Genomic DNA, 21,559 nt, shown 5'->3' with positions numbered 1-21,559 from the left:
GGTTCTTTTCCATGACGGAATGACGGGACAGAGATGATGGGGTGCTGCCTTCGGTCCTTGCACACAGAAGGAGGCACAAATACACAATTACCAACTACTCTTTTGATTGAGAACAGTGCTTGCACCCCGGCCCTGGAGGTTAAGGGCAAGCTAAACTCTAAGGGCTGTGGGCCCCCCATTCCGGGGGGGGGGAGGCATGGAAGCTTCCAGGCCACACGTTGGTCTTGATCCTCACGTTACACTGCGGAGCTCGCCGGAGTTGCCGCCGAGGCAGGTGTGGGGCAGCAGTGCCACATGCCTGCGAACAGAACAGCGTGGGGGCCGGGAACAGCAGGCTGGCGGGTGGCCCACCGTGGGCCCCGCCACGAGCCCTCCCCCCCCCCCACCGGGGCCTGGGGGAGACGGCGGTGCATGGCCCGCTTCCCCGGACACCAGCCACGTCCTCCTCCACTTTGGTCACGGAAACAGTCTGCAGAGCGAGCGGCCTCCTGCAGTACGTATCCCTCCTCGAGCAGGCTCCCGAGAAGGCACCACGAGGGCCAAGGCTCTGTCGGGGTGTGGAGACGGGGAGCGGGCCCAGATGCGTCTCCGCGACCACACGGGGCGAAGCCCGAGGCTTCTCTCAGGTGACAGCTTCACTGCGAGCTGTTCTCTGTGAGCACAGGTCCCGTCCAGTGCAGCCCGGGCGCGGGTACCAGCCTGGCACCGACGGCGGCACTACCGGGCCCCGAGGCCACCGCACCGGACTTCCGCACGGCTTTAGGGTCCAGCCCACCGCGCCCCCGACGCCCCTGAACGCCCCTTGAGGCCGCGCACGCGCACTGAGCCGCAGCGAGCCCGGCCCAGACTGCCGCTTTTCAGCCGCGCACGCGCACGCGCACGCGCACGGAGTCCCGCCCCCGCCGCTCCGGAAGGCGGGGAACACAAGCCGCGCGGGGCAGGCCGGAGGGCTGGGGGCGGGGCGAACAGGGAATCGCGGCTGCGCACTCGCCCCTGCCGCTCGCTCCGCCCACTTCCGGCGTGCTGCTCTTTCAGGGGGAGACTGACTAGCCCGTCCGCGGAGGTGGAGCGCGTAAGGCTGACGTCTGACGGGCCGACGACCGACGAAAGAGGCCGCAGCCACCATGGCGTTCGGCGGCACTCGCGGGCTCGTGCCCCGCTGGGAGCTGCCTGTTGGCGTGGCCGCGCTGCTCCTGCTGCTCTTTTCGGTGACCGCCGCTCAGGAGCCGTCCGTAGCGGGTGAGGGGCTCGGGGCGGCTGAGAGTTTCTGGGCGGGGCTGGGAGGTGGAGAGGGCGGGGGGGGGGGTGGGTCCCGGGGCGGGGGAAGAGGTGGAGGGGGCGCTGCGTCCCCGGGCGGGGCGGAGAGGAAGTGGAGGGGGCGGGGGTCCCGGGGCTGAGGAGGAAGTGGAGGTGGAGGGGGCCCCGTGGCGGGGAGGTGGAGGGGTGGGGGGTCCTGCGGCGTGGCGGGGAGGTGGAGGGGGCGGGGAGTCCCGGGGCAGGGCGGGGGAAGAAGTGGAGGGGGCGGGGGTCCATGGGCGGGGCTGGGGAGGCGGGGGAGGGGGCGCGGGGTCCTGGAGTCCCGGGGTCCCGGGACGGGGAGGTGGATGGGGCCCAGGGTCTCTGCCGCGCCCAGTCGCTGCCCCAGGCTGCTGCGGCCTTCCCGTTGGTCTAGCTGCAGCGGGGGCGCCGGGAGGGGGGCAGACCGGCCTTTTGTCTTGGTTCGGTCGCGGGGCGGTGTCAGCGGGACCCGCAGGATCGTCCTGAGTACTTTGCCCTCCGTCTTAGTCTCACTCGACCCTCTCTGACCGAGCTGGCGGTTAGCTTCTGAGTCAGGAAGTGGAGCTTAACCTGCTGGAACCCCAGCGCTGGTCGGTAGCCGGTGTCCAGGGGCCAGGCCCCTTGAGGCGTGGGTGCCGGGCACTGGTGTGGCGCCTGGGGCCCCACTCCACTCGGGAAGGAGTACTCGAGTTACTGCATGGCTCAGTGGAGTCAGGAGAGCTGTAGTACCGGCCGCTTTGAAGGGGCTGACTCTGCTTCTGCACTCAGCAGACCTGGGGTGGGGGTACTTCCTTGGTTTATCTCCCGTTCTTATCAGCTGCCCTGCCAGGTGCTGGGACAGCGGTGGTGACCAAGAAACCCTGAGTGCTGGGTGGGTGGGTGGGTGAGAGGCTGCTAGGGAAGGAAATGTATGGCCTAGGGCCAAGCTGAGGTCTCAGAAGATTCCAGAAATGGAGTATTGCCGGAGGCTGTCCTCCTGCCGGCCAGTGGAGGGGGGCCGGTCCTCCGACTCAGCCTCTGGGCCTGGTGGCAGGTCAGGGAAACATTTAAGCTGGGGTGTGTCAGAAGTGTTGCGCTGGCTGCTGTGTGTGGGGTACCCGTGTGATCACTGGTGGTGGTGGTGGGGTCACCGGTAGGCCTCTGGACCTGTTTCCAGGGCTCCACAAGCAGGACTGACTTGGGGCCAGTATTATCCCGGCTTGTTGAGTTTTGCTGTGATTCCAGTACAGGACTGGTTTTTTTCTGATCTACTTCCAAATGTGTGTGTGCCTGTGACACTTGGGACGTAGCTCTCTGGACGTTTGTAAGGAGGCAGGGGAAACGCGGTGCACAGAGCTCTTCTGGTCGGGATTGGGTTCCAAGCGCAGACGTGGAGTGGGTACCTGTTACCACACCGGAATGGATAACCTGCCGGAGATGGGTCTTTCTCAGGGGCTGGCGGGTGTGTGTCCGCGTAATTGGAGGGGGCGGGTCAGGAGTGCCCCGAAGTGACGTGTTTGACCGCTCTGCTTTTTAACTGCCCTGGCGTGCTGAGATGAGTGGCGGTGTCCTTTGGTGACTTTCATTAGTTTTTTAATTAGGGAATTAGATCAGAGCGGTTGCCACGTGGCACTGCACTTACTGTCGGTTCAGCCGCCCCTCCGCCCTTGAGCTCACGGTGGTTACTCGTCCCGTGGACTCGCCCCGGGTCCTCCGGTCCTTGGGTCCTCGGGGGAAGGTGGCGGACTGTTGTTTCTCTTGCAGCAACTCCTTCACGCGGGAGGAGCGGTGTGCCGGGAGGGTTTCCCACTCAGGTACCCTCGGGTCTCGTTTGCCTTTCCTCGGACGGGGGCACTGTTGGGGCGCTGAGGTCCCCCCTTCCCCGGAGCATGCGCTGCTTACCGCCCGTCGCCCTGTAGGGTGTGACTGTGGCGTTCACATCACTGGTCCCCCTGCGAGGCTATCAGGGCGCTTCGGAGAAACAGCCGGCAGGGGGTCTGCAGCTGTGGGGAAGGATGTGTCGTGAGGGGTGGGCTCGCGTGGCTGTGGAGGCTGGGAGGTCCTGGGACCTGTGTCTGCAAGTCGGAGCCCCGGGGAGGCTGCCCGGGTTCCTCCATGTCGGAGGGCCCGGGAACCGGGAGCCCCGGTGTCTGAGGGCAGGAGAAAGTAGTTGTCTCAGCTTCGGCAGAAAGAGTAAATTCACGGTGGCTCTGCTTTTGTTCTGTGGGGGCCCCTCTGTGGGCTGGGTGCTGCCCACTGGCCACGGTGAGGACGGTCTTCACTATTGAGCCAGCCGATTCGAATGCCGATCTCCTCTGAAACACCAGCCCAGACACACCCAGAAATGTCTGCCAGCTGTCTGGACACCTGAGCCCCGTCAAGGTGACACGTAAGTCAACCACGACAGGCGTGCAGATTCAACGAATGCGTCACAGCGGTCCCACGCTGACAGTTCCTAACGTCCCACTGTGTGTTTGGCGGCATGGAGACGTTAGGGACCCCAGGATGCTCTGAAGGTCTTTAGAGCGAAACTCCTAAATTTACAGAAGCCTCCGTGGCCCTGTGGAGCCCACCTCGTGTGGGGGGTGAGACTCCATCCCCGCGACTCCTCCGTACCTCGGAGCTGCTTGAAGGATACAAAGGAGCTCAGCCGTGGCCTGTGCAGGTCGGGGGTGGGAGCCCGCCCTGACTGCTCCTTGCGAACGGCACAGGACTGGGGGGGACGCGCTTCCTCACCTGCCCGTCTCTCGCCGAGAACCACGGCGTTTGAAACCAGTTGTAAGGGCCTTCCAGTGTGTATACAGGTGGTGCATGTTATTTGTATGTTCAGACGGTGCCCAACTTACAAGGGTTCGGCTTAGGATTTTCGACTGTAAGCGGTGCCAAAGGATGTGCGTTCGGTAAACACGGTGCCTGGAGTTTCTACACACCGTGTCACCCCGGGGCTGGGCGGCCACGTGGTCCCCGCACACCGACGACCGTTGTGGGCCCACACGGTCTGCTTGTCACTTCAGTACGGTATTCGGTCAACTACTCGAGACGTCCACTCTCCTTGTAAAACAGGCTGTGGGCCAGGCGGCTGTGCCCGTCCGCAGGCTAACGGAAGTGTTGTAGGGTTTCGAGAGAGACCAGGGAATTACACGGAGTTTTGATAGGATATTTCCCCCTTTGAATGGGTTTCTGGGGACGAAACCCCATCATAAGTTGAGGAAGACGTGTACCATGCCGCTCAGCTCTTCTCTGTTGGGACAGGAAGGTGACCAGGACTTTTGTCTAAATGACTTTTCCACCCCTGATTCTCAAGTGACAAGGATGGCATAGGTGCTCTCTGTCGCCGTGCAGAGGGGGCACAGTGTCCGATGAGGGGATTGTTGTGCCGGGGGCCGGCCAGGTGCCGCCCTCCTGCCTGTGTGTGACGCGGGCTCAGTAAACGCGTACTTGCTCGTTTCTTTATGTTTACAGGACAGATCTCGTCACACCCCTGCTAGTGTGTGCCTTTGTGTATGTAATCGGTGGCCTCACCCGGAACTTTAGGGAAGTACGTGAAACCGGGCCATGGGTTAGCGTATCCTGACAGAAAGACCTTTTTATCAGAGTGAGTGACGCCCGAAGGTTTCTAATCGTTGGTAAACAGACTCTCAGTGGGGGACTTGTGGAACGGGCGTGTTCACACACAGCGCTGGACTCCGGAAGCAGGAGGCCGTGGTGCTGGTCTGCGGCCATCAGCACGTGGTCTGTGTCCCGTGACCGAGAAGTTCAACCCCCGCCGTCCGCAGCGGCAGCAAGTGGGGTATTTTCCTTGCCAGCCATGCAAGACGGTGAGGTGTTTCGTAAGGGAGAGAACAGAACGACCTTTTCCCGGTGCCGGCCCTTTTCGGGAAGACCGTCCAGTGTAGGTGTCTCTGCTTGTGTTGAACGTCTGCCCGGTTGGTGGTCGCGGCGGGGGCAGGCGGAGGGCTGGTCTCCGTTGACTCCTACGGGTCTGTGGTCCCAACACTGTGGGATGGGTGAGGTTTACGGTGTGTATCTCAGGGTGTAGTTGACATGAGTCCAGCTCTCAAAAAGACGTTACAAACGAAAATAGAAAAAAAATTCCCGTGAAAAAGTTCCCGTACCCGACCCCCCTGCTCCCTGTGGCCACTCGATTAAGATTGACGAGAGGTACGTCTTTTCTCGTAAATTTTTTCGACAAGGACTTGAGGGGCGCCTGGGTGGCTCGGTCCGTTGAGCGTCCTACTTGATTTCTGCTCGGGTCGTGATCCCAGGGTCGTGAGTTGGGGAGCCCTGCGTGGGGCTCCCCGCCGAGCATGGAGCCTGCGTGGAATTCTCTCTCTCCCTCTCTGCCCCTCCCCTGCGCGCGTGCTTTGCTCTCGCTAAAGGAAAGAAAAAAGGACTTGAGTGGGCGTGACAGGCAGTCGTGCAGATTTTCACGGTGGCTCCCTGCCTGCCTGTTTAGAAAAGATCGAAGCTGCCGAAACCTTGAAGGAATAAATCGCACAGCAAACTCCGCATGCCTTTCTGTTGTCAGCATTTCCATGCTTGCCTTGCGCTCCCTCCGCGTCTGCTTGTTCTCCCCCCTCCAGACCGCCCGAGGGTCCGTCAGGGTCCGTCGTCCTGCGGCCCTCCCCCTTCCCCCCTCGCCCCTCATTCTCTGCGGTGGGCCTCCTGTGCGTCATGGGACTATGAGGGTCAAAATCAGACAGTTGGCATCGACAGGACTCGTGAGTACTTGGAGATGTAACGTAGGGCGTGTGTGTGCCCGGTGTACCCGTCATCCCAGTAGTGTCATTCCGTCCCCTGCCCGCGTCCAGGACCGTGCGGGGCTTCTGGCCAGCATGTCTCCCCACCCACCCAGCACCGCTCCCCAGTCTGTTCCCAGAAAACGACTCTGTAGAAGGAGCCCCAGTTGGCCTTGCCTGGTGTCCTCTACTTGGATTCCAGTGCCTTTGACAGACTCCACCACACGTGGCTGTGTCCTTCCCTCTGCACCCCCGGGGGCACCTGCTGCCACTGTGTCCCGTCGTCCTGTCATTGTACTGCCGATACTCTGGGCACTTGTAAGGTGCACTTTGTCTTCATAAGCGATGAAACTGGGGAGGCGCTCTGAGACCGTAAGTGTCTTGTCACCTCACAAGCGCGCGCGGTGGTCTTGGCGTCCAGATTTCCCATGATGATGGCAGAACCGCAGGTGTTCAAACCCCCTGCTTCTGCTTCTGCTAGTTGGCCTTCTCCGTACTTGCTCCACGTCCGGGTGAAATCCTGGAGTGTTCAAGAGGCTGGAGTCCGTGGCTGTCAATCCCTTTGATTTTAAATTGTCCCTGTTTGGCAAGGAGGACTCCCTCCCCCCCCCGCTCCCCCCCCCCCCACCGGCCTTCAAGCCGGCCTTTGGGTCCTTTAGGTATTTTGTTATCCGCTCCTAAGTTGGTGCCACTTTGTGATGCCGCAGTCTGTCCGGGGCTGATTCTGTCCTCTCTGTGCCCCACTTCTGGGATCAGCTGCTTCTCCGAGGAGCCCTGGCCCCCTTCCTGGGGAACTGTGTCTAGACACTGAGGCCCCCCCGCTGCCTGGCCCTTTGGCGGACGGACAGAGGGAGTGCTTGGATGTGGCGGCCGAGTCCCTGGCCCTGGCACAGCCGGCCCGCCTCCCGGCTCCAGGGCACGGGGTTTCTGAGACAGGCGGTGCTGTTCCTGTCCCTGTCCTGGCGCCTCTGCGATCCCGCCTCGGAGTGGTGCTGGCAGAGATCGAGGTGTTCTGTGACTTGTCTGTTTCTTCACCTCCGTGGAGCTAAGTTATGTCTGTTCTTTTTTTTTATTTTTATTTTTAAATTATTTTGTATTTGATAGCACACGAGAGAGACGGGGAGAGACAGAGAGAGAGAGAATCCCAAGCAGGTTCCACACACAGCATGCCCCACGTGAGGCTCGATCCCACGGCCCTGGGATCGTGACCTGAGCAAAAATCGCAAGTCAGGTGCTCGGTCGATTGAGCCACCCGGGCGCCCTGAGTCTGTCGTTCTGAGGACAGTAGTTGGAAGTCAGCCTTGGGGTAAAGCCAATGGCGTGCCAGCGGAAAGACGGCCGTGGGATGGCCCGTGACAAGCGGGCTTTCGTTTTAAACAAAGTGGGGTCGTGCTTAGCACGTGGAAGGTAGAAGGGTTAGGCTTCACGCGCCTGAGAGTCCCGCTTCGCGGACGTCATGAGCACGCGTGTGACTGAAACGGGAGCTCCTCCCCTGGGCGGACGGGGTCACGCGTCACGAGCGCATTCACACCACGCGCGGGAGAGTGGGAAGACCCGACGGCGAGCGCTCCCTTGCACGCCCGCCACCTGGGTGTCGGCTGTTCACGTCTGGCTGGGTCTCCTCCGTCGTGGGGCCCGTCCCGGACCCTCTGGTAAGCTCGGCGAAGCCCACGGCAGACATCCTGTGCTTGTCCCGGTACCTCCCCGCGCGCGTTGTGACCTGGAGCTTCACGTTTGTCTTTTCCTTTGGAGACAAATCTTCCGTGCGGTGAAACACGGGAGTCTTACGTGTACCGTTGGGTAAGTGACGCCCACGTGACCCCCGTCACTCTCCAGCACGCGCCCGTCTCTCCGGAAGGTTCAGGCCGCCGCCGTCCCTTTCCCGGTGCAGATGAGTTCGCCGGCTTCAGAACCGCACGCCCGTGGAATCTGGCGGGTGGTCGTCCGTGTCCGGTGTCCGTTGGTCCACGTGACGTGGTGCAGGCTCCGTGTTCCGTGCGCGCGGCACACTCCTCGGCGTGGCCGAGCGCCGTTCCGTCGCCACCGGTGTGCCCACCTTCTGTACGCGCGCATCTGGCTGTCGTCGGCTTCCCTGGCACCGTAAAGTGGGCACGTGTTCCCAGTGTCTTGAGCGAAGCGCTTGGGTGCGTGGCTGAGGTTGAGCCACCTCGCCTCCCGCCGCCGCGGCCGACAGTCCCCTTGTGCTCCGCCTCCGCGGACTTGGCCCTGTCAGCCCTTCTAATCTCAGTTTCCCCGGCACCTGCAAAGTGGTCGCTCCTTACGACTGTGGGGTGCGGTTCCGGTGGCTCACGGGGTGGCACGGACCTCTCTTCGGAGTAAGCGTGTGCGCTCAGCTGTGGGTGCGGAAGACGGCAGCTGCTTGAGAGGGTTTGGACATTTTTCCCCCGGCTGCGAGTTCCGGGGCTGTTGGCTGGGTGGGGTGTGATCCCTCCCTGCCGTGAAGAGCGGCTGGAGCCGGCGGATTCCGGGGGACTTCTCCCTCAGGTCTGGGTGGGACTGGCGGGGACCGAGGCCTGGCTTTAGTCCCACGGGCCTGGCATTGCCGTGGCCTTTGGTTCCAGAGACTGTGCCGATGAGCCAGTGGGCCTGGGCCAGTTGGGTGCGTGCTACGCACCCACTTCCGCTCCTCTTCCCCGAAGGTACTGCCGTTGTGCCCCGAGGGCCCTTTCTCCGCACGACCCCTTGCGGATGGGACCCCGGGGCTGCGTGTGCACGCTCCCTGGTGGCCGGCCTGCAGCAAGGCTGGGAAACGCCCGCTGCTGCACCTGGGAGGCTGGCTGCTCGTCTCCATGGTTCGGAGGGCAGACTGGGTGCCTCCCTGGCCGCCTGGGCCGGTGTTTCCAGTGAGCGGTTCTCAGTGACCTGTTTGTCCTTTCCCCGCAGCTTGTTCTCAGAACACAAACAGGACCTGTGAGGAGTGCCTGAAAAACGTCTCTGTAAGTAGACACCCCCACTCTCCACGACGGGGTGGGGGGGGGTCTTGTGGGTGTTAAAGGTTCTGCCGTCTGGGGTTTGTGGAGAGAGTTTCTGTAATGGGTGTCGAATGCCATTTTAGTCTTTCTCAGGAGTAGTGAACCTTCTCGTGAGAACTGCAGATATCGCCTGAGCGTCATTAACACGCATGCTTACCTCCTGACCAGGCGTCTGGGCTTATAAACTGGGTCGGGCCCCACAGCTGGGAACACGTGTGAGTGGGCAGGAGGCCTCATTGAGGCTGGTGGGCTTGGGGGGGGGGGCGGTGTTCAGAAGCAGGATGGGGGAGTGGAGGGCAAGGGGAACGGAGAAGGATGGGCACTGGGCTGGGTGTCGTTTAGCGTCTAATCTGCAACTGTGAACCCGTGGCCCGTGCTTTCGTGTCGATGCCACTAGAGCATAGAGGCCTGTTGGGGACGGGGACCGTGACTCTGTTTTGCACATGGAACCCCAAGATGGGGCCGGGAGCGTCCTGCGAGTTCCCAGAGGCCCCGCCTGCCGTGGTGCTCAGCCAGGGCTGGGGAGTCCGCTTCCCCAACCGGCCTGCCCACAGGAATGAGGGCCGTCCGCGCACCGTGGGCCCCCCGGTCCTCACAGCATGTGCCGCGTTCTCCATCAGTTGTCCCGGGTCGGGGTGGATGCTCCTCCCTGGGCTTTTCTCCTGGGAATGGGGAAGGGCGAGGGCAAGGAGAGGTGTGGGCCCTCAGCCCGGAGGGCCTGGTGTCCCGGGCTCAGACTGACCAGCTCACCAGAATTACCGGGAAGGCTGGGAGCCAGGATGCTCCCGTGCTGACCCTGCGTGACCTCGAGCAGGAGGGCAGCCGCCCTGTAGCAGGCCCGGTGCTCTTGGTGGTCTCCTCCAGGTGGGCCATCCTGGGATCTGACACACAGGCACGTGTGCGGCTGGCCGTCGGGGACCAGCAGAAAGGCACGCCGGAGAAAGTTCGCCACCGTGTGGGGCCCGTCAGTGTCCCTCTGCCCCATCCCGTGTGGCTCCCCGAGCAGTCCCTGGGCTTTGACGCCTTTGTCTGGGACCGTAGGGGAAGCTCCCTCCAGTCGGGTTTTACGAGGATAGTTTAGAGCCACGCAGCCTGTCCTCCCTTTCCTGGCAGCGGGGAACCCTGCGAGGCAGGTCAGGACAGACGGGCCGGGTGGTTTCTGCCCTAGGATGCTGGCCACGCTTTCAGAAGAGAACTTGCTGACCACCTGGCAGCGTGTCGGGTCGTAGGGTCTGAGTGGACCCTCGTGTTTGCTGGTTAAAGACTGAAGGGTGTTGCTACTGCAGCCTCAGACCTTACTGTTGGTAACCCTGAACTTGCTCACCTGTCTGCGCGTTTTCCTGGTGGCGCGGCTTTTTAGCGGCAGATGTCACTGTCGAAGTCCTCCCGGCCGCAAAGGAGCCTGGTGCCCTGCCTCGCTCTGGCTTCAGGAGTACGCACTTCGCGGCATCGTCCGGTCCAGCCCGCCCTTCTGTGGGAGGACGTTGTGGGGGCACGCGCACCCCCATCTCAGCAGGCGGGCGGGCAGTAAGTCTGAAGGTGTGGGCCCGCTCTGGACGCAGACGGGTCCGGTCAGAAATGCAGGGCGCAGGGGCTGCGGGAGGCCTGCCCACACGGGTCCTCGGGCGCACGCGGGTTTCTGGAAGGACAAGTAGGGGCCTGGGAGGCCGGAGGGGAGGCTGAGGGCACACTGCGTGCGTGCCCTGTCAGTGCCACCTGGATGGCTCACCGCGGGCATGTCACTGCAGTAATCTCAGGTCCTGGGAGCGATGCTTTGAGCCTTAGTTGCGTTGTCTTTAACGGCCAGTGTGGTCGGAGAGACCACAGGTAGGATCTTTGTACGGCGATTGCCAAGGTTGCAAAAGTCCACCAGCAAACGTGTAATGAGCGTGGTCCCGCCTGTCCTCCTGCAGACGATCCGAGACGGTGTGTCGGGAAGGGAAGGAAGTAGGGGGGTGGGGCAGGTAGGCCCTGTGGAGGAGGTTGAGGGGCGTGTGTTTGGAGAAGAAGGTTCCGGGCACAGGGAGGAGGCCGTGCAAAGACCCCGGGCGGGAAGCCACCTGGCGGCTTCCAGGACTGCACGGAGGCCGAGAGGCTGGGCAGGGTGCCTGAAGGAAGAGGGTTTGAGTAACATCGGCCCTGGTGGGCAAGGCGGGGTGGAGCTGCTGTGGCGGGGTGAGGACCACGGACTTCCGGTCAGCCACTGAGGGGGAGCAGACGGTGTGGCTGGGCTTGTATCCTGGACCGTCTGGTTCTTTGGTGTTTACGCTGCGTTTCTGGGGTTTGGCAAACATTCGTCTCTTTCAGTGCCTTTGGTGCAACACCAATAAGGCGTGCTTGGACTACCCCGTGACCAGGATCCTGCCACCCAGCTCCCTTTGTACGCTGAGCTCTGCACGCTGGGGCGTTTGCTGGGGTAAGTCTTCGTGTTCATGGAACTCTTGCGGAGTCAGTACTGTCTGGGGGAGTCTGGGTGTGCTCAGTTAGCATAAGCTGCCAGAACACGTGCTCCCTGCAGGAAGTCAGGAAGCCGGGGAGAATGCGTGCTTCCTGGGAGGGCAGCCAGGGGTCCCCGGGGCGCCGGAGGCCCACTTGCGAGGCGGAGGGAAGAGGGTCAGCTTGGGGACTGCGTCTTGCTGGCGTCTGTGTGCCTGGAGTCCTGCTAGGTCAGCACGGTCAGGTCCCTACGTTTCTCTGTCCCTTTCTGCCTGCGTGTGGTGGATTCTGTAGGCGCTCTCTCTTGGGGGACGTTAACCCTTTTTGAGACCCCACAGAGACCAGTCCTGGACGAGGGAGCCCTTGGCATTTTGAGCACGAACTGTTGAGGTGCTTTTATTTCTATTTTCTTTAGAAGGTGATTTGTTTAACGATTATGCGTTTATTTAAAAAAAACTTTTTAACGTTTATTTTTTGAGAGCACACGCATGCGCACATATGAGTTGGGGAGGGGTGGAAAGAGAGGGAGACAGAGAATCTGAAGCAGGCTCCAGGCTCCCGAGCGGTCGGCACGGAGCCCGATGCGGGGCTCGAACTCATGGACTGTGAGATCATGACCTGAGCTGAAATCAACCGTTGACGCTTAACTGACTGAGCCACCTGGGTGCCCCCAAGGTGTTTTAAAGTTGAAGCATAACTTCTAATGACGCGCACACATGTTAAGTCTCCCTTCTTGTCCTCGGGTAACGTGAACACACACGTGTACGCACACACACGTACGTTCAGTGAATTTTCACACGAGTCCGCAGGTAATCCGCACTCAGCAAAGCGTGTAGACCATTCCCAGCGCTCACAGACTGTCCCTGTCGGGACCGTGGGCGGCCAGTGCACTGACCTGCCACCCCAGGGAGTGCTGCCCGCCCGCCCTTCACTTAAAGTAAGCGTGCTGGTCTGTCCGACTCCCTGTTCGGGGGCATGTCTGAGACTCGTGCGCCATGCGTACCGGCTGCCTGTCTCGCTACTGCTTGGCGCCCTGTGCCCACTCTGCTGCCGGGGACGCCTGGGGTCCCTGTGCTGCTGCAGACGTGCTCGTGGGCGGCCCCCCACTCACTCCCGCTGGGCACATGCTGAGCAGCGGGATGGTGGACTCATCGCCTTTCAAGAAGGGCTCCTTCAGGCGACCGGGGCTCTCGCTTGTCCCACATCCCTGCCAGGGCCTGGGGTAATCTGTCCCCTTCATTTTCGTCCATCTGGCGGGTTTGAAGTCGCATCTCATTGTGGCTTTGATTTGCTCTTCCCTCATGACCGATGATATTGAACACCTTTCAGGTGGGGGCATTTTTGATCATTGGCCTGTGAAATGAAATTCCCACCTTAGGGCTGTGGGGCTGGCCGTACCCCTGACTCGGGACAGACAGAGCCACAGCAGGCCACAGTAGTTTGCGGTTCGTGGTGACTCAGCCTGGGGGGAGGGGGACAGGAACTAGCCAGGGGTTCCCGAGAGAGCACGTGCTTGGTTTAATTGACCCCGAGGGCCAGGGGGGCATGGGAGCCTGCGACTTGCCCATCGGGGATAAGTGGGAACTGCCATGGGTCCCCGCATGCACTGCAGAGGATTGGGTAGGGTTATTTGGCCGAGGACCTTCTCTGTGGGAATAGAGTGGGGGTGGGGTGGGGCTCGTGCCATCTGGGGAGAACTGGGGGCCCCCACACGTCAGGGAGCACCAGATCTAGACCTCGTGCTGTGGGTGCTTTACAATTCTTTCACCCACGTCTCGGCAGAATTCTTCTGGGGTTTTACCTGTGATGACTTTAAATCTGTGTTCGTTTGGGGGAAAATAAGATCTTTGCCATGTTAAACCGTCGTGCAGAAGCAGGGTTGGTGTTCATGCACGGAGGCCGTCTTTCCGTCCTCGAGTAGCACGCCACAGCCTTCCCGCGTAGGGCTGATGGGGACAGGGGTCCTTGGTACTTTCCTCCGTCACGACCAGATGTCTGTTTTTATTTTGTAACTGGTTTTAGCTGCTCGTCAGAAATGCTGTCTTGGAGGTGGGGGGGAGGGGATAGATATATTTCAGAACCAGCTGTCTTACTGATCAGATTGGCTCTTAAAGTTCATTATTTTGAAGTTCTCTGGTCAGAAGATGATGCCATCTGCCAGCAAAGGTCTTTTCTTTTTACACCTGTTCCTGCTAATTTTTGTGATGCCGGCACTTCCAGAACAGGTCAAAGGAGGGAAGAAAACACACGATCTAAAGCCCAGAAGGCATTTCAGATGTAACACCTGTTTCTGTTTAAAGTAGTTGAACAGAGACGCCTGGGTGGCCCTATCGGTCAAGCCTGTGACTCTTGGTTTCTGCTCAAGGCATGATCTCGCAGCTCGTGGGTTCGAGCCCTGTGTCGGGCTCTGTGCTGGTGGTATGGAACCTCCTTGGGATTCTGTCTCCCCTGCTCTCTGCCCCTCCCCCGCTCACGCTTTCTGTCTCAAAAGTAAATAAACATAAAAAAGAAAAGACAGTAGTTGAACAAAGCACAGAGAGTGTGTGAGGCCAGCGGCCGGCCTGCATTGAACGTGAGGGTCTGTGCGGGCCTGAGTGGGGTCTGAAGGGCGCCGGGCACTGGGGGTCGGCCTCCCTCTCCCACCTGGCAAGCCCCACCCAGCCACCAACGGGAAACCGGGAAACGGGGGAGACTCGAGGGGACCAGCTCTGCGTGGCGGCCAGACTTTCTAACTTCAGTGCCAGGAACGCTCCACCATCGGGGAGGGGGGCGGGGAGTTCGCTCTTGAAGCCTCTTCCAGGGCTGACTTAAGTGGATGAGTGAAAACTCGAGTTCTCTGGTTTGAATTAAGTAGAAAAATAGGGACTGGTTTGGGTTTGTAAATCCTTAAAAGAAGTTGAAAGAATCGAGAACCTTGTTTTAACTACTTGTTTGCCTCGGAAGTTGGGTCTTGACAGGAAATGACAAAATCCTCTCGCAGCCTGTCCTCAAGCCCCGGGTGGGGCAGGGGCTGGGCCCGCGGGGCTCACAGGGTCTCCCCGGGGCAGTCAGCGCACTTGACCCTTGAACAATGTACACGTGAGGGGCACTGACCACCCCTCCCCCCACACGTCCTCGAAAATCCGCGCACAACTTTCGATTCCCTGAAAACGTAACGCATCATCTGTTGACGGAAGCCTTACGATCACGCAGGCAACCGATGAGCACCTGCATTGTGTGTTGTGTTCTTCCGCACTGTGTCCTTGCAGCGACGTGGGGGAGGTGTTCGTAAGGAGATCTCAGGGAGAGGAGGTGCGCTTGAGTTCTGCCCCGTAGGTCTTGAAGACGCACGTGTTAGGGGACCCACGCAGTGTGAACCGTGTTCGAGGGCCAGCCGTGTAGGGCCGTGGACTTGGACGTAAATAATCAGCTGAGCTGCACGGGGCTCCCCTTCCGTCTGGAGGAGTCCCTCAGGGCGGGCCTGCTTTGTCACCGTCTGTCGGGCTCGAAGCGTCTTCGGACCCCGTGGCCTGGGTCTGCGTGGTTGGCCGGTAAACTGCTCTTAAGTCGCACGACCATGCCGAGAGACCTAGGCGGGGCCCCCGCGCGGGCTGCGGCCTGCCTGTGGGGGAGGGGGTGGTCCCGCTCCCGTCCTGACCCCCGGCTCCCTCCCGCTGGGATTTGCAGTGAACTTCGAGGCGCTGATCATCACCCTGTCGGTGGTGGGGGGGGGCCGTGCTGCTGGCCTTGGCCGCGTGCTGCTGCGCCTGCTGCTGCCGCAGGAAGAGGAGCCGGAAGCCGGATAAGGAAGAGGAGAAGGCCGCGCGGGAGCGCGAGGAGCGCAGGGTCCGGCAGGAGGAGAGGTGAGGCCCCGTTGGCTCGGAACGGCCTGCGCGGCCCTGGGAAACGACCCCCGCCGTGGGGTGCGCCCCATGGGTTGTGGGACAGGGCGAGGGAGGCGGGTCTCCTGTCCCTACCCGTGGAACGCGACGGTGGCCCGGAGAGGCGCTGCCGCGGCAGGTCAGCTGCCGGCGGGGGCTGAGGCCCGGCGGGTTTTTGTGCTGTCCCCGCAACGTCGTGTGCCCCTAAGTAAAAACTAACGTTTGCGTGTTCCCAACCTTCTTCAGAATCTGACGTCAGGTTTTTCTCTATGTGAAAAATATTTTTAAAAAATACAGTCTTGGATATTTGAATTTCTTTTGTTGAAACTCAGAATCAAAGGACGTGATGCTGAAACAGCCTCACGCTGCCTGGCCTGGCGGCCGGGCCTGTCCCCACCCTGGTCCCTGGTCTCTTCCCGGGAAAAGAGGACAGACCCCCACTCTCTCTGCTGAAGGTACGTCATTTAACATTGTGTTATATTTTGGTGCTAAGTGAGATTTCTTTTTTTTTTAGGAGAGCAGAAATGAAATCCAGACATGATGAAATCAGAAAAAAATACGGTAAGGATCGACTCACTGCATCTTTTGTTTGGCTGGGAGTGGGTTCTGGGTCGTGAGACGTGACCGCAGGTTCTGGGCTGAGGCTTCCGGGAGGAGTGGTTGGTTCTAGACTGCGCGGTCCGGAAGGAGCTAACTCCACGGAATGTCTGGAAAGGTGAAGCCTTAGGGTGTTTACTCTCAGCTGGATTCCTGAGCGCCCTTTGCTGATGAGGGGGCGGAACTTGACTGGTCCGTGTGGCCTCCCTGCGCCTGGTGCTCCCGCCGCTCCCGCCGCTCCCGCCGCTCCCGCCGCTCCCGCCGCTCCCGCCGCTCCCGCCGCTCCCGCACCTGACAGGGGGCCGCGCGCCTTTTAAAGGAGTTAGCCAGAGGTTTCCATGCCGCCAAGTGATTCATCTGGTTTTGGTTTTTGTTTGGAGGGATTTTGGGGGGATACTAATGTTTTAGTCCGCGAGAGCATTAAATCTGCTCCCGGGTTGAGTTGGTTCTCTGCTGATTCCCACATCCGCGGCCATGCTGTCGTTTGGGGCTGTTGGGATTGCTAGAAGTGGCCGCACTGCGCTCTCGCCGATGACTGCCGCGGGGCCTCCAGCTCTGGGCCACGGTGCTTTCGTGGACCTCATGGCCTGAGCAGTGTTTGCTGTGTGTCGGGTGCACCTGGCAGCTGGGCTCAGGGCTGAATCTGATTAGGAAAATTGCAAAATCTCTTCTTTCCTTTTTTTTTTTTTTTATTGGAAAGTTTGTTTTGAGAGAGAAAATCCCAGGCAGGTTCTGCACTGTCCGGAGAGTCCAACGTGGGGCTCGATCCCACGGCCCTGAGATCACGACCTGAGCTGAAATCAACAGTTGGATGCTGAACCGTCCAAGCCACTGTGCCCCTCAAAATCTTTTCTAACTAACGCCCTCATTTTGGAGTTCTGTGTCTGTACAGGGAACACCCTGTTCTCGTGGTGTTTTCAGGTCCTGTGCACTAAAGCAGTGGGTCCTGGAGCCTCGGCTCCCTCTGGTGGGCTGCTGGCCGTGCGGTTGACTCGGCACCCCCACCCAGCACCGGCTGGCCCCTCCGTCCACGCAGGCCTCCTCTGACTGTCACGCCCTTGTGCGTGTCGCCTCAGGCTCGGGTCGACCCTGCCAGCCGCCAGGTGTGGGTTCTGGGGCCCGAGGCTGCCCTGACCGCCTCTCCCCCTGCCGTTGGGTCTCCTTGGTTGCAGGTGAGATGTCCAGCAGCTGCTAGAGCCTTCCCTCGTGTGCTCCCGCCCCTTGGCTTCCTCTGCCAGCTGGCCCATCAGGTCCCCGGTGCCCACAGCACTCACCGGTGTCAGGTCCCCAGCTTAGGCAAGGGCGGACTCCCGCGTGGGTGACGTCGTGTCAGTGGTCGTGTCGGCACGGTGCCGTCTGTCCCCAGTGCCTCTTCCAGGCGCACGTTCGTGCCCAGTGAACGCCAGCTGTCCTTGGCACGGGCACCTTGCTTCACGATACTGAAGTGTTGAAAGGAGCTTGTTGGCACCCGACTGACGTTACCGTGAACGGCGAGAGAGACGTGTTTGCGTGCACTCACACACAGACTCCACCACGGTGCCTTTATCGCCAAGCACAAGTAGCATCTGAAGTCTGCCCCCTCTGTAGTGTCCCACTTGCCCCGTGTGTGCGAGGCCAGGTGGCGCCTCGGGCCGGGGCTCCTGGCGCGGGGCGTTCTCCGTGACCTTCACCGAGGCCCTTCACTCCTCCGTTTTGGTGGTGCGCCAGGCCCTGAACTGCCCTGAGGAAGCCAGCTTGTGCCTGTTTACATAAAGCCCACCTAATGGACTGGACTTTGCAAAGACCCAGCCACGTGGAAGAATTCTCGGGGGGCCCCCAGGGGGGAGACGGGCCAGGCACGCGTACTTGCATGGAGGAAACCCTTCTGTTGGTTTCAGAAGGCGTCTGGTTTCCTAATCACAACACAGTCTCCCCCCTTTAAACCAGAAGTAGAGCTGGGAGCTGTTCCATTCGTCCTGCTCCAACACGACTGTGTTCGGCATCTGGCACACGGGCTCCCTTTACCAGAACCACCGTGGGCTTCCTCCCAAGGCCGAGGTGGCGGTCCTTCTCAGACGGGCCACCCTCCTGCCTCCGCACTGGCTGCCCTCCCGCCCTGTGCCCCCCCCCTTGGGGGGGCACATACACTTGGTGCAGCGGCTCCAGAAAAGTGTGGGCGATACAGGTTTTTAAAGAGAGGGAGAGGCTGTGTGTTCAGAACTGCAAAGAGAAAACTCCTAGGCCTGAGCGTTTAGCACCAGAGATTTATTTTTACAACTGCGTTATAGTAGCCACGTCAGAGCACTTGGTGGTGGTGAAGTGGACAGTCACCTCATTGTCTCGTAGCCTTAATTCTAAGGACATTTAGGGTGCTTTTGTTAATTTCTGTATACTAGCCAATTGCTGTGGGGAGAAGTAATGGCTGTTTCTTAATTCCTCTTTGAGAGAATTAGCCAATAAGTTTTTATTTCTTTAGGTTTGCTTTTCTTAGAATGATTGTTTCTGGTAAATTTTATTTCAATTTTAAAGTCACCTGTGCGGGGCGCCTGGGTGGCGCAGTCGGTTAAGCGTCCGACTTCAGCCAGGTCACGATCTCACGGTCCGTGAGTTCGAGCCCCGCGTCAGGCTCTGGGCTGATGGCTCGGAGCCTGGAGCCTGTTTCCGATTCTGTGTCTCCCTCTCTCTCTGCCCCTCCCCCGTTCATGCTCTCTCTCTGTCCCAAAAATAAATAAACGTTGAAAAAAAAAATTAAAAAAAAAAAAATAAATAAAGTCACCTGTGGTTTGACTTTCAAAAAGGTTAAGCGTAGGGGTGCCCGGGTGGCTCATTCGGTTAAACATCTGGCTCTTGATCTCAGGTCATGATCTCACGGTTTGTGGGATCGAGCCCCTCCTTGGGATTCTCTCTCTCTCGCAAAATAGATAAATAAGTAGAAATAGTTACAAAAAAAAAAAAAAGGTGAAGCGTGGTGCTTGAACCTGCTCGGAACACCCTTTTTCTTAGAGCCACAGTGAGTGTTCACGAAACACTGAATTGTGTTGTGTCCTTGGACTTCGTTTCCTGCCGTGTGAGCACATTTATAACCAGGTCTGTTTTGTTCCAGGTCTGTTTAAAGAGGAAAACCCGTATGCCAGGTTCGAGAACAACTGAGCCACGTGCCCAGCAGTCCCCGCACGGCTCCAGGGAGCACGGCGCCGCCGCCCTGCGGACCCGCGGGCTTCCGTTCCCTCTTCTGTATCTGTATTTAGTCACTGCAGACACGAAGCTTTTCAGGGGGGTCGGTCGGTTGTGTTGTTACTTCCAGGAGGCAAAACCCACATCCTGCTACCCTTCTCCGCTGGCGAAGCCAACCGCGGACGGGGCAGCCGGCCTCCGTCCCGCCTTCTGTCCTCGCGTCCCTGTGCCCGACGGCGCGCTGTGCGCGCACGGTGGGGGAAGAAGGGCCCCTATCACCCCGCCGCCCTCCATCACCCGGCCGACGGCTGTGCGCCCTGCGTGGCAGCCCCCCGGGGAGCCGGGCGCCCAGACGCAGTCTGCCGGGCCGTGCCTTCTGACCCCAGCCGCTCTGAGCAGCGTCCGGGAGAACTTAGATTCACCTTAAATCTGTGTTTTGTTCCGTTCCGTTTCATTCCGTTTCAAATAAGTCTTGGATTTCATTCCTCCACCAAAGATGTTTCACCAAGAAATTTTTCTGTCAAAATTCAGACCGCTTACTGGACAATTTTTAAATTTTAATTTGTATTTTTACCGGAACACCAAGATTTTTTTCCAGTGAAAACTTGAATAACAGATGAAGCATTAGAGCCCCCTTCGGGGGCAGCAGCAGGTGCTCTGGGCCGTGGGCCTGGAGGGGCCATCACCGCCCCGCTCCCTTTTCAGCCCTGGTGACGGCCGGCGCCGGGTCCTGTGTGTAGCCACACCAGGCTCTCCCTAGTCAGGCCGTCAGCAACATGGTCACACAGGGACCACGGGGTCCCCAGGCTGTCCCCGAGGAGGAAGGGACCATGCCCCGTGGGCCCCTCTGCGGGGCTCTGCCCACTGGGGGGTCAGGCAGGGTGTCCAGGGCCGGCCAGAGGGATTTCCTCGTGCTACACGGAGACACTGCTGACTGTCCTGCTTGTCACACGACCCCTAGCTTGGAACCACGCTCTTCTGGCTGGGACGCTGTCCGTGGCCTCCGGGTACACCCTGCGGTGCCTTCCGTTGGCCCCAGGCCTTTCAGAGCAAGATCTGTGGCTTCAGTAAATGACCACATCCTTCCTATCGGGGATGCAGACCGTGGAGTAGCTGTGTGAACTGCCTCTCTTCACTCTGAAAATAGTCCCGGTGGCCACCGCCACATTGCTTTGGATTAGGAAGACGTTTAGCTTCGGGGAGGTGGGTCGACAGGTGCAAAGACAAATGATGTGTTCCGCTTTCGCACTCGTGACTGTGCCGTCGGGGACTGTTCTCCAACGTGTCACGGAAAGTTCTCAATACAGGTCAGTGTGATCCAACACCCCACACCGCTCGACAGCCCCCCCGCACCCCCCCCCCCAGCCACGTCGGCCTGTGCCGTGAGGTGACCGCGCGCTGTCCTGCAATGTCCATAAGCTGAGACACTAATTGTACAAACTCTTGACTATCTCTTTCTGACTTCTTGGGCATTTGATAGCAATTTGAAGTATTACGAAACATTCCTAAGTATTTTATAGCAGCCTGCAGATTTTGACTTTCTACTTTTATTCATAAGAAAAACTCTGTAGCAGACTCCAGCAGCCTTTGTTAATACAGTAATGTACGTGAGGTCACGCTGTGTCGTGAACGGTGTGGGGCTGTGCCCTGTTCATGCAGCGCATTTAGTCCCTTCGGGGTACCGAGGCCACACCAGCGCGTCTGGGAGGCTGTCCTGGTCCCCGCATTTTATAAGTAGTCCTAAGAGCACCACGTGTTGTAACCTCAAGGAGACCGTCAAGTTCAGAGTGCCTTAATCTTAACCAGTTTCCAATAAGTGGTTTAATACACGCTTTGTTGAATCCACTGTGTCCTCGTGTCTCATTTCTCCATGGCGTTAGCATGATCACCTGGAGGGCGGCAGGTAGACTACAGAGAGATTCTGGCCTGCCCCGGGATGTGTGAGCAATCCCGGCTTCGGTACCACGGCCCAGGGGGCGGCCGTGCTGTGTCCCCGGGTTGTCCTCCCCCTCCCCTGCCGGCCACCCCCAGCTGTCTGCTGTCCACGAGGCAGGTTTTCTGCCCCGCCCCACCAGCACCTTTCTTCTGCTCTGCTGGAATCAGATGCAAAGAACTCTGGGAGAAAGCAGTTCTAGCTTTGAGCTTCGTGTACTTGGCTCGGTTGTCGATAGAATCCCTCCCTCCCTCCCTCCCTTCCCTGGGGTGGGGGTTCCTCACTGCCCGGCTACTGGGGAGCACCCACCCCCCTTCTGAGTTGCTGCTGGGCTGGCTGAGCCTCTGGGACTTCCTCTGTGCTGTGAAGTCAATGTTGTGCAGGTGACGTGTCCGCCAGGGCCGTGGTCCCTGTGGGAAGTGTGAGCCCACCCATGTTGCTGTGCCGCAGCCACGCTCAGCCACAGGGCAACTCCAGGCTCTTCTGGGAAGTCTAGAACGGGGGAGGGTGAGGTCGAGATGTAGTCCTGGGGTGTCCCCGTGCCTGGCACGTCCCTAGGTGTCCAGTCCACTTGGGAAACTCACTGGTCTT

The 21,559-nt window shown here is 59.8% G+C and overlaps 1 protein-coding gene across 1 annotated transcript; it reads left to right on the top strand.

Moving 5' to 3' along the window:
• Window positions 1-994: 994 nt before the first annotated feature.
• Window positions 995-20,880, top strand: LOC115523026 (PTTG1 interacting protein). The gene is given in 7 exon segments (XM_030328632.1): window positions 995-1,239; window positions 8,901-8,953; window positions 11,297-11,405; window positions 15,092-15,129; window positions 15,131-15,267; window positions 15,800-15,846; window positions 18,965-20,880. Coding segments are annotated over 7 exon segments (546 nt in total). The 5' UTR covers window positions 995-1,124; the 3' UTR covers window positions 19,012-20,880.
• Window positions 20,881-21,559: the final 679 nt, after the last annotated feature.

This window comes from Lynx canadensis, chromosome C2, assembly GCF_007474595.2.
Source record: "Lynx canadensis isolate LIC74 chromosome C2, mLynCan4.pri.v2, whole genome shotgun sequence".
Taxonomy (NCBI): domain Eukaryota; kingdom Metazoa; phylum Chordata; class Mammalia; order Carnivora; family Felidae; genus Lynx; species Lynx canadensis.
Note: the sequence above shows the minus strand (reverse complement) of the source record. Positions and strands in the feature narration are given on the sequence as shown.